General features: G+C 42.7%; 1 protein-coding gene across 1 annotated transcript in view; it reads left to right on the top strand.

Annotated features, from left to right (window-relative positions):
- The window catches only part of ARHGEF3 (Rho guanine nucleotide exchange factor (GEF) 3), a 345,766-nt gene that overhangs the window by 100,739 nt on the left and 231,920 nt on the right, over positions 1–13,107 (top strand). The window contains exon 3 of the mRNA XM_011947258.1: positions 11,078–11,144. Coding sequence (XP_011802648.1) covers positions 11,078–11,144 — 67 coding nt within the window. The remainder of the gene's footprint in view (positions 1–11,077; positions 11,145–13,107) is intronic.

Here is a 13,107-nt window from a genome sequence, read left to right on the forward strand (position 1 = left end):
TTTTTTTGTATTTTTAGTAGAGACAGGGTTTTACTGTGTTAGCCAGGCTGGTCTCAATCTCCTGACCTCATGATCCACCTGCCTCGGCCTCCTAAAGTGCTGGGATTACAGGCTTGAGCCACTGTGCCCGGCCTTAACCCAAAGTGCTCTTAAAAGCCCTGGTGAAGGGGTCATGTTGGGGCCTGACTGTCCATCTCTCATTAAATCTCTCATGGCTGGTATCCTCTTCAATGCTGTTCATTTGGATAGCTCCAGACCAGACTGAGAAGTTGGTTGGCATTTGAGGGCCTTTTTGTTCCAAAAGTGCTTATTTAGGATCCAGTTTGGCCTGAGAGAGGCCTGGGGAAAAGGAGATGACTGGGGTGAATACAGATCCACAGCCCCATGTCAGGCTTGCTTTGGGTCCCTGCCGGCTACTTAGAAGACCCCATGAGATGGCTTCCGCTATGGATGTTCTTCTCTGTCTCTCTCTGAAGTGCGTATGTTGTATTCATGTTCTTTCATCACGTATAGAAGGCTTCCCTGTGTATTGGTGACCACAGACTTACTGACAGGCCGCACCATGAATTCATTCTCATTATTTATGAAGCTCCTATTAGCTGCAAGGAGTGCAGTGACAGTAGTGAGTCTAAACCAGATAGTCCATGGCTTTCCAGAGCTCGTCCCCTGGAAGAGGGCTCTCTTACAGGGTCCCTTCTGTGCTCCAGTCACTAAGAGCTTTACGTATATTAACTCCTCTACTCCTCACAACAGCTCTGTGAGACGGGGTCTTGTTAGTACCTTCATTTTACAGATGGAGGAACTAGGGATCAGAGATGTTAAGTCACTTGTCCAGCGCTACACAGCTGGTGAGTTGCATAGCCGGCTCCAGCTTCTGTGCTCTTAACTACTGGGCCAGGCCGCCCCTGTATGGCAGGACTCAGGAGGCACTGACAGTCACCATTGCAGTTCTCCTTCTGGGAGATTGCACGCATGGAAAGTTGTTCTAAAGATACAAGCTTTGCAGGAAACTAAAATACGAAAGGGGAACACAGCAAAATGGCTCTTAAGTGGGAGCAGAAGACAGACCAGCTGTTGCTGCTGAATCTTGAGCGCAGAGACAGTGCGAGGGTGGGAGTGGGAGGACGTGGAGAAAGCCAGAAGGTGTGGGAATTCTTATCATCGTTGAGTGACTCAAGTAAATATATGTCTCAGAAACAGACTTGTAGGACTGATTTCTCACAAGTACTGATGAAACTCCACCACTAAGCCGCTTCCATCAAATCCCAGGCTGCATTAAAATGCCTGCTTTGTCAGCTTATTTACTGAATTTTCTCTTCTGGAATAGTTAATAGGATTTTATTTCACATCATTATTCCATGAGGATTTTTTTCCATTAAATATGTGTCTTTTATTTTGCCTGAAAATATTTTTATTTCACCCTCACTTTTCAAAAATTGTGGTAGGATACACATAAAATATTACCAGTGTAACCATTTAAACCATCACCATATTTACCATTTTAACCATTTAAAAATATATAATTCAGTGGCATTAAGTAGATTCACAAGGTTGTGCACCCATCACCACTATCGAATTCCAGAACTTTTTCATCACCCCAAAAGGAGTCTGCATACTCATTAAGCAGTCACTCCTCATTCTTCCTCTTCCCCCAGCTTCTGGACCTAATCTACTTTCTGACTCTATGGATTTGTCTATTCTGGACATTTCACATAAATGGAATCATATAATATGTATTCCTTGTGTCTGGTTTCTTTCACTTTGCATGTTTTCAAGATTCTTCCATGGGGTGGCATGTATCAGTACTTCATTCGTTTTTTATGGTTGAATAATATTCTGTTGTGTGGATATATCACATTTTGTTTATTCATTAGTTGATGAACGTTTCATATGTGCCTTTTCTTTTTTCTTTTTCTTTTTTTTTTTTTTTGAGATGGAGTCTCGCTCTGTCACCAGATTGGAGTGCAGTGGCGCAATCTCAGTCCCTGGCTCAAGCAATTCTCCTGCCTCAGCCTCCCGAGTAACTGGAATTACAGGCACGTGCCACCATGCCCAGCTAATTTTTGTATTTTTAGTAGAGATGAGATTTCATCATGTTGGCCAGGATGGTCTCGATCTCCTGACCTTGTGATCCGCCCGCCTCCACCTCCCAAAGTGCTGGGATTACAGGCATGAGCCACCGCGCCCGGCCCTCATATGTACCTTTTCAATAGGTTATTATAGTACCAGCCATGTGCCAGACCCATTGCTACTTGCTGTATCCTAAATATATGAAAAATTCGTATTGATCAATCGATAAGAAAAAAAAGAACACCTCTTTATATAAATGAGCAAATGACCTGAACAAGCATTTTACAGAAGAGGAACTATAAATACAATATAATTTCATGGATTTAAAAAATCATTTCAATCTTTTCTCTAGTTAATTCTGGAATTGGTTTGAATAGAGTACTTCTATATTATTTGGAAACTATGCACATGTATGTGTTTGAGATATTCCCTATTTGGGGGAAGAATTTCATTTGTTGCTTTGTTCAAATAGATCTTTATACATTTGTGACCTAAAGATGATTTGGTATTTACAGATATAGTACTACCTTGCTAAAGCCTTTGTAAAATATTTTGTCCTTTTGATGTTTCTGAATTCAGATGGACACTAAGATCCTTTTAGAGAATACCTCGTTTTTAGCAGGGATTCTCAATTTATGCATTTTGGTTGTCACCAACTGCTAAGACGTGGAGCAGTGGATTTTCACAGTCAGAGGTTCTTGGAAACAGAGTGCCTTATTTTTCTATAACTATGCTGTTCAATATGATGGCCACATGCCACAGGTGGCAACTGAGCACTTAAAACATGGCTGGTGCCAATGAAGATGTGTTGTAAGTGTAAAACACACATTGGATTTTGAAGACTTGGTATGAAAAAAAAAGTATCTCTAATGCCTTTTTCCTATTGATTATGTGTTTAATAATATCCGTATACACTGGGTTAAATAAACTATACTATTAAAACTGAACTTATTCATTCCTTTTTATTTTTAAAATGTGACTAATAGGCTGGGTGTGGTGGCTCACACCTGTAATTCCAGCACTTTGGGAGGCTGAGGCTGGACGATTGCTTGAGCCCAAGAGTTCAAGACCATCCTGGGTAACATAGGGAGACCCCATCTCTACAGAGAAAAAAAGAAAAAAAGCTAGGGGTGCTGGTGTGTGCCTGTAGTCTCAGGAGACTGAGGCAGGAGTATCACTTGAGCTGGGGAGTTCAAGGCTGCAGTGAGCCATGATCACACCACTACATTCCAGCCTGGGCAACAGAGCAAGACCAAGACCATGTCTCAAAATATAAATAAATAAATAAATAAATATATATATATATACATGACTAGTAGAAAACTTAAATTACGTATGTGTCTCACATAATATTTCAATTGAATAATGCTGTATTTAAAAAAAAAAAAGGGCCCTGTGTGGTGGCTCACACCCATAATCCCAGCACTTTGGGAGGCCGAGGCAGGCAGATCACCTGAGGTCAGGAGTTCGAGACCAGCCTAACCAACATGGAGAAATCCCATCTCTACTAAAAATACAAAATTAGCTGGGCATGGTGGCGCATGCCTGTAATCCTAGCCAGTCGGGAGGCTGAGGCAGGAGAATCGCTTGAACCCAGGAGACGGAGGTTGCAGTGAGCTGAGATCGCGCCATTGGACTCCAGCCTGGGCAACAAGAGCGAGACTCTGTCTCAAAAAAAAAAAAATGTAGTTTCATTTAATCTACTTCCTTGTCAACAAACATTAAAGTTGTCATACTTCTTCCAGTTCTTCACATGTGCCATATTCTCCTTTATTTACCACTTAACTCTTGATGCTTTTTATCTTCTATAGAACAGTTTGTATAAGATTGGAATGATCTGGTCTTTGTTTTTTCTTTGGAAAGTTCGATAGAATCCATTATTTAAACTGTCTGGGCCTGACATTTTCTCTCATTTCTTTATTAATTATAAGGCTGTTCAGACTTTCTATTTCTTCTCGGGACAGTTTTTATAAGTCATATTTTCCTAGGGATTTCTGCATTTTCTTTAAGTTTTCAAATTTAATGCCATAAAAGTATTGATAACATTCTTATTGTAGTTTTTAGTTATTTGTTAAAATGGGGCTTTATGATGGTTGCCCAGATTAGAGTGCAGTTACATTATCATGCCTGACTGCAGCCTTGAACTCCTAGGCTCAAGCAGTCCTCCCACCTCAGCCTGCTGAGTAGCTAGGATTGCAGGCTCATGCTACCATGCCTGGCTAATTAAAAAAAAATTTTTTTTTGTAGAGTTGGTTTTGCTATGTTGCCCAAGTTGGTCTAGAATTCCTGGCCTCAAGTGATCCTCCTTCCTTGGCCACCCAAAGCACTGGTAAACTTTAAATTTTAATTGCTATTGAATCTGTGGTTATATGACCCTATTCATAACAGTATTTATTAGAGTCCTTTACACCCCTTTCTGAACTTGGCCAGTTCTGTCTATTTAATGTCTATTTTGTTTGTCTTTTCACCTTCTGCCTTTTTAGCATAGTTTTCCTTTGGCTTGGCCTACTTTTCCCTTTTCTCATCACCTGTTGAGTCCTTCTTCCCTGTTAGGTGTCAGAGAGGCCTCATTTTCTCTGGGAGGTCTTTCTGGCTCCTTAAACTTTGGTCGAGCCCCTGTGGCACTCCTCACTACCACTTAAAAAAAAGCAATTTGCCACGTTGTAATTTTTTGGAGGGGAAGAGGGTGGATCTGAATATCCTGTGAGGACATGAAAGCAGGAACTGAATTTCTTGTCCACTGCTGATCTCTAATGTCTGGCACCATGCCTGACATATAGTAGCTGCTCAGTAATATTGGTGAATAAATTAGTGGGTGAGCTCCCATGAGTGGAGTACAGACCCATTCTCCAAAGGTGAGGGCTGTCTTTAAGGGGCCATTCTCAGCAGGACTGCTGCAAAGAGGATTCAACTAGTGACTGAGAAATTGTACCAGCTGACCATTTCTGAGGTTCTGTGATTCTTTTTTTTTTTATTTTTCTTGAGACAGTCTCGCTGTGACACCCAGGCTGGAGTGCAGTGGCACGATCTCAGCTCCCTGCCTCCCAGGTTCAAGTGATTCTCATGCCTCAGCCTCCTGAGTAGCTGGGACTACAGGTGCGCACCACCATGCGCAGCTAATTTCTGCATTTTTTTTTGTTTTTTAAGTGGAGATGGGTTTTACCGTGTTTTCCAGGCTTGTCTCCAACTCCTGACCTCAGGTGATCTGCCTGCCTCAGCCTCCTAAAGTGCTGGGATTACAGTTGTGAGCCACCACGTGCAGCCTCTGTGATTCTTTTTTCCCATAATTTATGAGGAAATAAAGAGTTGGAGTTGCAGCCATGGCACGAGTAGAATGAAGCTGAGTGTGACTCAGTGAGCCACAGAAACAGTATTTGGAAGTCCATTTGTTCAAGAGACAGGCCAAAGTGATGAGCTTTCTATTCTGCAAACTACCTCTTCACCGTGAGTTTCTCCACAAAGAATTGGGTCTTCACCTGCCAGTCTCTCATCAACTATGTCCTAAAAACAGAAACTAAAAAGATGTTTAAGTGAAAGAAGCCATTATCTTCTTAAGTGGTTCAATCAGAACAAAAATACCTGGCACAGGTGGTACCACATTCAACACAGATTTCTCTTAAAAAGTATAGCTGTTTGATTTTTCTAGTAACGCTACAATTGTTCTGATGGATAGAGAGAGGTAAAACAGGCCGGGCACGGTGGCTCACGCCTGTAATCCCAGCACTTTGGGAGGCCAAGGCGGGCGGATCACAAGGTCAGGAGATCGAGACCACGGTGAAACCCCATCTCTACTAAAAATACAAAAAATTAGCCAGGCGCGGTGGCGGGCGCCTGTAGTCCCAGCTACTCAGGAGGCTGAGGCAGGAGAATGGCATAAACCCGGGAGGCGGAGCTTGCAGTGAGCTGAGATCCGGCCACTGCACTCCAGCCTGGGTGACAGAGCGAGATTCCATCTCAAAAAAAAAAAAAAAGAGAGACAGGTAAAACAAGAGAGAAGAAGAAAAAGTTTCCTTAGCAAGATGTTCTGAATTAAGAATTCAAACAGTAAAATATTTAAAACATACAACTTGCTGACAAAGGTGGTAGTCTTTGAGAAGGGAAAGTGGAGTTAGAAAATTAGAGTAGAGGCCGGGCGCGGTGGCTCAAGCCTGTAAGCCCAGCACTTTGGGAGGCCGAGACGGGCGGATCACGAGGTCAGGAGATCGAGACCATCCTGGCTAACCCGGTGAAACCCCGTCTCTACTAAAAAATACAAAAAACTAGCCGGGCGAGGTGGTGGGCGCCTGTAGTCCCAGCTACTCGGGAGGCTGAGGCAGGAGAATGGCATAAACCTGGGAGGCGGAGCTTGCAGTGAGCGGAGATCCAGCCACTGCACTCCAGCCTGGGCAACAGAGCAAGACTCCGTCTCAAAAAAAAAAAAAAAAGAAAAAAGAAAATTAGAGTAGAAAAGAGAAGTCTCTTTTCATGGTTACCTCATGTCCAGATTTGTGGCCATGTTGTTATCTAAAACAAATATTCGTAACACATTGATGCCTTTGTTTTATTTTGTGTATATTTTATCCAGTCCTTAAGAGTGAGATGTAAATTTCATTGGCCCTCTAATATGAGCCTCACCAATGATAATGGTAACTAACATTTACCCTTACTGGGTTAAAGAAGGAGTCTTCTCATAATAATAGCTAATTTGAGTACCTACTGAGCTCCAGACTCCCTGCTAACCATTTTTTTTGTTTGTTTTTTTTAGTACATGAATTTAATCCTTCAATTTTGTGAAAAAGGATTATTAGCTCCACTTTACAGATAAGAAAATGGAGGCTCAGAGGGAGTAGAGAGTAGGTAAGTTGCTTGAAGTCCCCCACCAAGAAAGGGAGGGAGCCACTATTAGAAACCCAAGCTGGTTCTTCCCTAAACACCATGTTCTGAGCCCCACTCAGTGCCCAGACAGCAGGATCAGTCTAAATACATGTTCAATTCTGAACCCATACTAAGGAGCTGTTCTATAAGTGGTCGCTAAACCTCTTCTCAAGGTAACGAGAAACAGTCACATTTGTTTCTGCATGGTGGGAAAATAAATTCTGCACTAACCCTAAGGCCTATTGCTACTGACTTTATTCTGTTTGATTCTAGACACGTACACTTGAATTTGAGATCATTCCCTAACTGATTTTTTTCTCTACTACGGTGGGCATTTCTCCATTTCTATTATGAGCTTTCCCAAGGGTGGGGGGCTTGTGGCTTTTTTCCCCACCTTTCGTAGAGTTGCAACTTCTCTCCACGATAGCAGCCCTCCAACTCCAACTCCAACAATCTTGGAAGTTTCTTGCTGCTCACCCATCCCTGGCTTTCCCATGAATCCCTCTATGGAGGTGGTCATACTTATCCTTGTGACATCTGTGAGACACTGGGAAGTGCTGCCCAGCCAGAAGGCTGTGCTTTGTAACCATGTGTTTACACCATGCACAGCCTGCTCACATGAGGAGCCTGAGGGTTGGACAGAGACGATAGACAAGCCCTCCAAGCCTTGTTCAGAAGCTCAGCTGAATGTCTTTGTGTCTGGGAAACCTGCAGCACCAAGTGCTATTTTCTCACTTGGACTTTTGCGCAAAATACACTTCTACAACAGAAGAAATATACCCAGGACTGAGAGGCCCCTCCTTTGGTGAGGACCCGGCATTGGTGCTTCCCTGATGGTGCACTTTATGCTGCTAGGGTCCCTCACCAGCTTCATCAAGAAGCCTTCTCAGTATGGTTCTCCTTCCCTGAATCTGTCCATTAGAGCCACCTGGGTGCTAGTGTTTGTGGAGGAGAGGAAACTATCAGGAGACTGTTTTGATATCAGGATATAATTTTTAAAAATTTATTTTTAGAGATAGGGTCTCACTCTGTCACCCAGGCTGGAGGGCAGTAATATGATCATAGCTCATTGAAACCTCAAACTTCTGGGCTTAAGCAATCTTCCTACCTCAGCCTCCCAAGTAGTTGGGACTACGGGCGGGCACCACGATGCCCAGCGAATTTTTTTTTTTTTTTTCAGTAGAGATAGTGTCTCCCTATGTTGCCCAGGCTGGTCTTGAACTCTTGGCTTCAAGCGATCCTCCCACTTTGGCCTCCCAAAGTGCTGGGATTACAGGCATGAGTCTTGTGCCTGATCTAGAATTGTTAAAAGGGACTGTAGCTAATGTGAATGACTGGAAGTCTGAATGGTGGTGGGATGAGAGGAAGGTGGGAGCTAACAATTAGGGACAGCCCTTCTCTCGGTAGGTCTCCTGGCCGCTTCTCCAGCTGACACAGGGACAACTAAGTTGCCCAACAGTGTCCCGAATGGACAGATTTGCTCTGATGCTTTTTCTTAGGCTGTGAGGCCTGATGGTGGGAAGCCCTGCTAACCTGCTGCCCTCCCACAAGGAACCCCCAGGCAGCTTTCTTTCAGAGGTATGCTTTGCCCTGTTTGGTGGGGCTTCTCTTCACGTGAGAGGGATTGCATCCTCTGGATCTGGAGTCAGACATGTCTGGGTTTGAATCCCAACTTGGCTACCTAACTAATAGCTGTGTGACTTCTGGCATGTGGTTTAACCTCAGTTTATCTCATCTATAAAATGCAGTAGTGATAATGTTCCCATTATATCATATTACATAATGTTATATAAAATTATAAGGTTATTTATTTAAATGTATGTAATGCCATTATAATATGTTGTATATAAAATGTTATATAACACCATTATAATGCTGTCTGTATGTCATATATTTACATTATAACATAATAAGCTACCTTATAAGGTTATTTTGAGACTTAGAGTACCTAAAGTGCTTAGTCCTGGGCACATCAGTAACTGAATCTGTGTTAATTATTGTGATAATTAACAGTATGTGTGATCTGTGGATTGCAACGTTATAAGACAAGGACACATTTACTCAGAATGTTCTAGTATATATTGTTACTTTGGAAGCAATGAATTCCATCAAATAATTAGGAAAGCAAAGCCCAGTTATGACTGAGAGGGAAGGGAATGGTATCCAGGGAGAAGTATTGTTGAAATCCAAAAATTTTGTTTTAAAACAGACATTTATTTTCAGAAGGACTTAGGCCAACATGTAATTTAATGGAGAAGGGTATGAAACATAAATAACCACCCACATGTTCTCTGTCTTGCGATGTTATTAGCCTGGGTTTTTATTGCTTATGTGTGGGTGAAGAGAAGGGTGAGGCAGGAGGGGGCCTGATTTAAAGGCACATCAGGTGGGAGTTCCCATAGTTTTGGTGAGTTGCCCTGGCCCTTCTGTGTCAGCCCTGCACCCTGGGTTGAATGCTGTTCTTGGAGGCAGGTGTTGAGAGAGAAAGGGGGATGGGGGCACCATGCTGACAGCTGGTGAAAACTTATTAATGACAGAACCAGAGTTAGAGTCCTCATCTCATCCTGACTCAACACAGAGGGTCCTATTTCCCCTGTTTTGCACATAAGGAAACCAAAGCTCAAGAAATTAAGCCTTGTGTTTAGAGTCACAATGCTAATAAACACCGTGGGATTTGAGGTCAGACAACTAAGAACAGAATCCTGATTTCATCTGTGTGATCAGAATCAAAGCACTTAATATCCCTAGGCCTGCCTCAGTGTTCTTATCTTATAAAATGGGTACAATAATGTATCCTAACTCACAGGGTGAGAGTTATGAGATTAACTACGTAAAATATTAGTATATGCTTTTTAAAGTGCTCAATATTGGTTAGTTGCTGCTATTATTGTAATTACCTTGTATTTTGTCTCTTTTGTATAGTAGAGCCAATCAAGATTTTTACTCAGATCTGACATACTACAAAGCCTGTACACTGGTCACTACATGCTTTCTGCCTTGCATTATTGCTGATTATAGCAGACAGGTCAAGGTAAAAGTGACTATTGTGTAACCAGCATTTTGGGGTTTTGTTTGTTTGTTTTTTCTGAGATGGAATCTCGCTCTGTCACCCAGGCTGGAATGCAGTGGTGCAATCTTGGCTCACCACAACCTCTGCCTCCCAAGTAGCTGGGATTACAGGTGCCCGCCACCACGCCTGGCTAATTTCTGTATTTTTAGTAGAGATGGGGTTTCACCATGTTGGCCAGGCTGGTCTTGAACTCCTGACCTCAAGTGATTTGCCTGCCTCAGCCTCCCAAAGTGCTGATTACAGATTACAGATGCGAGCCACTGCACCTGGCCAACCTTTGGTACGTCAGTGACTAAAGTCCCAGGAGAAGTCCAAGGTGGATGCTTTTCAGAGATGCTTTTTAGCAAACATGAAATCTGAATATCCATATTGACAGACATCACATGTTTTAGAGGAGTAATTTATCTGTAAATATATTGAAAAAGGTATACCTCTAGCTATATTGGCAGCTACAAAATTTGATTCAATTTGGGAGACAGAAATAAGGTGCTTCTGGTGTGCCTGGAGTCTCCGTGCTGGTCTGTCTTGAAGCTGCCTCCATTGCCTCTAAGGAAATTGATTCATGTTGAGAGGTTAACAGGTGAGGAAACCAGTTTCAGCACCTGTTAGGCAGGGGCTAAATGTCCCGTTAATGGTTCCTTTAAAAACCTGGAGCTCGAATGTACCCCTTGTTGGAACTCCCCAGCATGTCTGTGTGACAAGGGAGAGTTCCAGGCTGAGCTGAAGCTATACATCTCCTGATAGTGTCCATGTGGGAATTGTGTCCGTGTGAAAATTCAAGACAAAGATTGGGAGTCTGGTCTGACTTTTTGATTGCATCCAGGTGGCGTGTTAGAGTTTATTTTATTTTGTACAGATGAAGGGCTATTTTAAGGCACTCTCGGGCTTTCCTATTGGGGAACTGAGAAGGAGTTTGGGGTGAATTTGGCTGCTGAAGATTGCAGAGCTGTTGAAAACTCCAGCTACCTTGTTTGGGCCATTTCTTGAGACATCTCTCTTTTTGATAAACCTGCATTTGAAACCAGTGACTTCCTCTGAATATCCAACCACTGAATAATGAATACATTGTCTTTTCTCTTCTAGGCCTAAACGGCAGCGGCAAAACAATTTTCCCATGTTTCCCTCTCCTAAAGCCTGGAATTTCAGAGGGGTAAGTGTTGCCTTGGGTAGCCCCATGCTGTTAAATGTCCTATTATGGATACATGCTCTGGCCTCCAGAACAGACACTGTCAGGGTTGGTTTTACTAATCAAAGTTTCCAACAAGAGAGCATCTGTGCTTTACCACTTGGGGAAGTCACATTTCAATCAGTGGTTGTGGGTTAAGTAAAAACTCCAAGTGGCGACCAAGTGTGGTAACTCACGCCTGTAATCCCAGCACTTTGGGAGGCCAAGGTGGGATGATCGCTTGAGCCTAGGAGTTTGAGACCAGCCTAGGCAACATGGCGAAGCCCCTACTCTACAAAAAATATGAAAATTAGCTGGGCATGGTGGCGTGTGCCTGTAATCCTAGCTACTCAGGAGGCTGAGGCAGGAGGATCACTTGAGCCCAGGAGGCGGAGGTTGTGGTGAGCTGAAATCATGCCACTGCACTCCAGCCTGTGCAACAGAGCAAGATTCTGTCTAACATTAAAGAAAAAAAAAAATTTAAGTGGCTCAGTAAGCTTCTGCTGACATTCACCTGCCCTGAAGGTCTTGGACTGCAGGAAGCATCTTGCGAAGAAGTCAAGAAGTGTCAAGGTTGCTGAGGCAGGCATTGGGGCTGTTTTCTTTGGAACCTGGAGGGAACCAGTGTACAATGAAGGAAAAAAGAAATCAGAAATGTACGGTTTATTAATCTGTAGATTTATGCCTTCACAGGGAGCTTTGTTTTCCAGAAGGAGAAGTCTATAATCTTGAAACAGATTTTAGGAATCATAAAATTCGATGAAGCACAAAGCAATCAACCTTGCTTAGGAGATACAGAGGTATAGGAAGGGTCAGATTGAACTTCCTGATGCAAGGTTGTCTTCCTCAGCATAATACTGATAGTAATAATAATAATAGCCACAGTGTATAGAGGTCCTGCTGTGTGCTAAAGTGAGTTCTAGCGCTAACCTCAGGAGCAAAACTTGCATCTGTAGAGAATGCTCTGAGCTCTTTTTCACCTCCAGGCCTTTGTACATGTTCCTTCTGCCTAGAGCCCTCTCTTTGCCCAGCACCATGCTCCTACACACACTGCTCCTGGCCCACCCACTTCACCTACTGGATCTCAGCCTTGACATCACCTCCTCTGGGAAGAAGCCCTCATGACCACCCCCTGAATCTGAGTTCCCAAGTCTCCTATGTACCCCTGCAGTTTCTTACTATTGTACTTAGTTAGTCCTTACTGAAATTTAAGATTGGAAGACTCAGGCATGAAGAGTGTAGCAACCTTTCTCTCTCTTGTTCACTACCGTATCTCTGGGCCTAGCACAGTGCCTAGAACATGTATGCTTAATTAATTTGTTAGATGAATGAATGGAATGAATGAATGGATACCTTTCTCACATCCATCTGACACCAAATACCTTTCTTGCATCCATCCACATGTTATCTTTAGATTGGATTTCAAGTTCGGGTCTTTAGTCTTTTTAATACTGTTCTGACTGGTTCTATTCACACTTTAAAATCCTGTATAGATCTCAGTCATTTTCTTCAAGTGTCTTATTAAAAATAAATATAGATCATGAAACTATTTTAGCTCAGGTTACAGTAAGCTTTTTATTGAATACAAAGAGACATGTGTTGACTTCTGAAATAGATGTGCGTGTCTTACTGAATGCAAGTTGTGCACTTCCTAAGTCATTTATGGTTTTGGGGATAGGATCTCCATTTCTCAAAGTGTATCCAGTTGTGTGATCATAACCATTAAGTAAAAAGAAGGCTTGTGTGGTCAGATCTATTTGGGACATACTGAGTGTATTAAACTAAATATGCTCACTACTGCAGGGCTTCTCAGAGCCTTTGATGTGTTGATGTACGTGGAGACTCCATAAGGAGAATTGGTGGAGTTTGTAGCATTTCCCAAAGTCATTGATCATGAAACCCCTTGTTGACCAAGTAGATTGTACGCACTTTGGAATAGTTGACATTA

Source organism: Colobus angolensis, unplaced genomic scaffold (genome assembly GCF_000951035.1).
Source record: "Colobus angolensis palliatus isolate OR3802 unplaced genomic scaffold, Cang.pa_1.0 Scaffold26, whole genome shotgun sequence".
Classification (NCBI taxonomy): Eukaryota; Metazoa; Chordata; class Mammalia; order Primates; family Cercopithecidae; genus Colobus; species Colobus angolensis.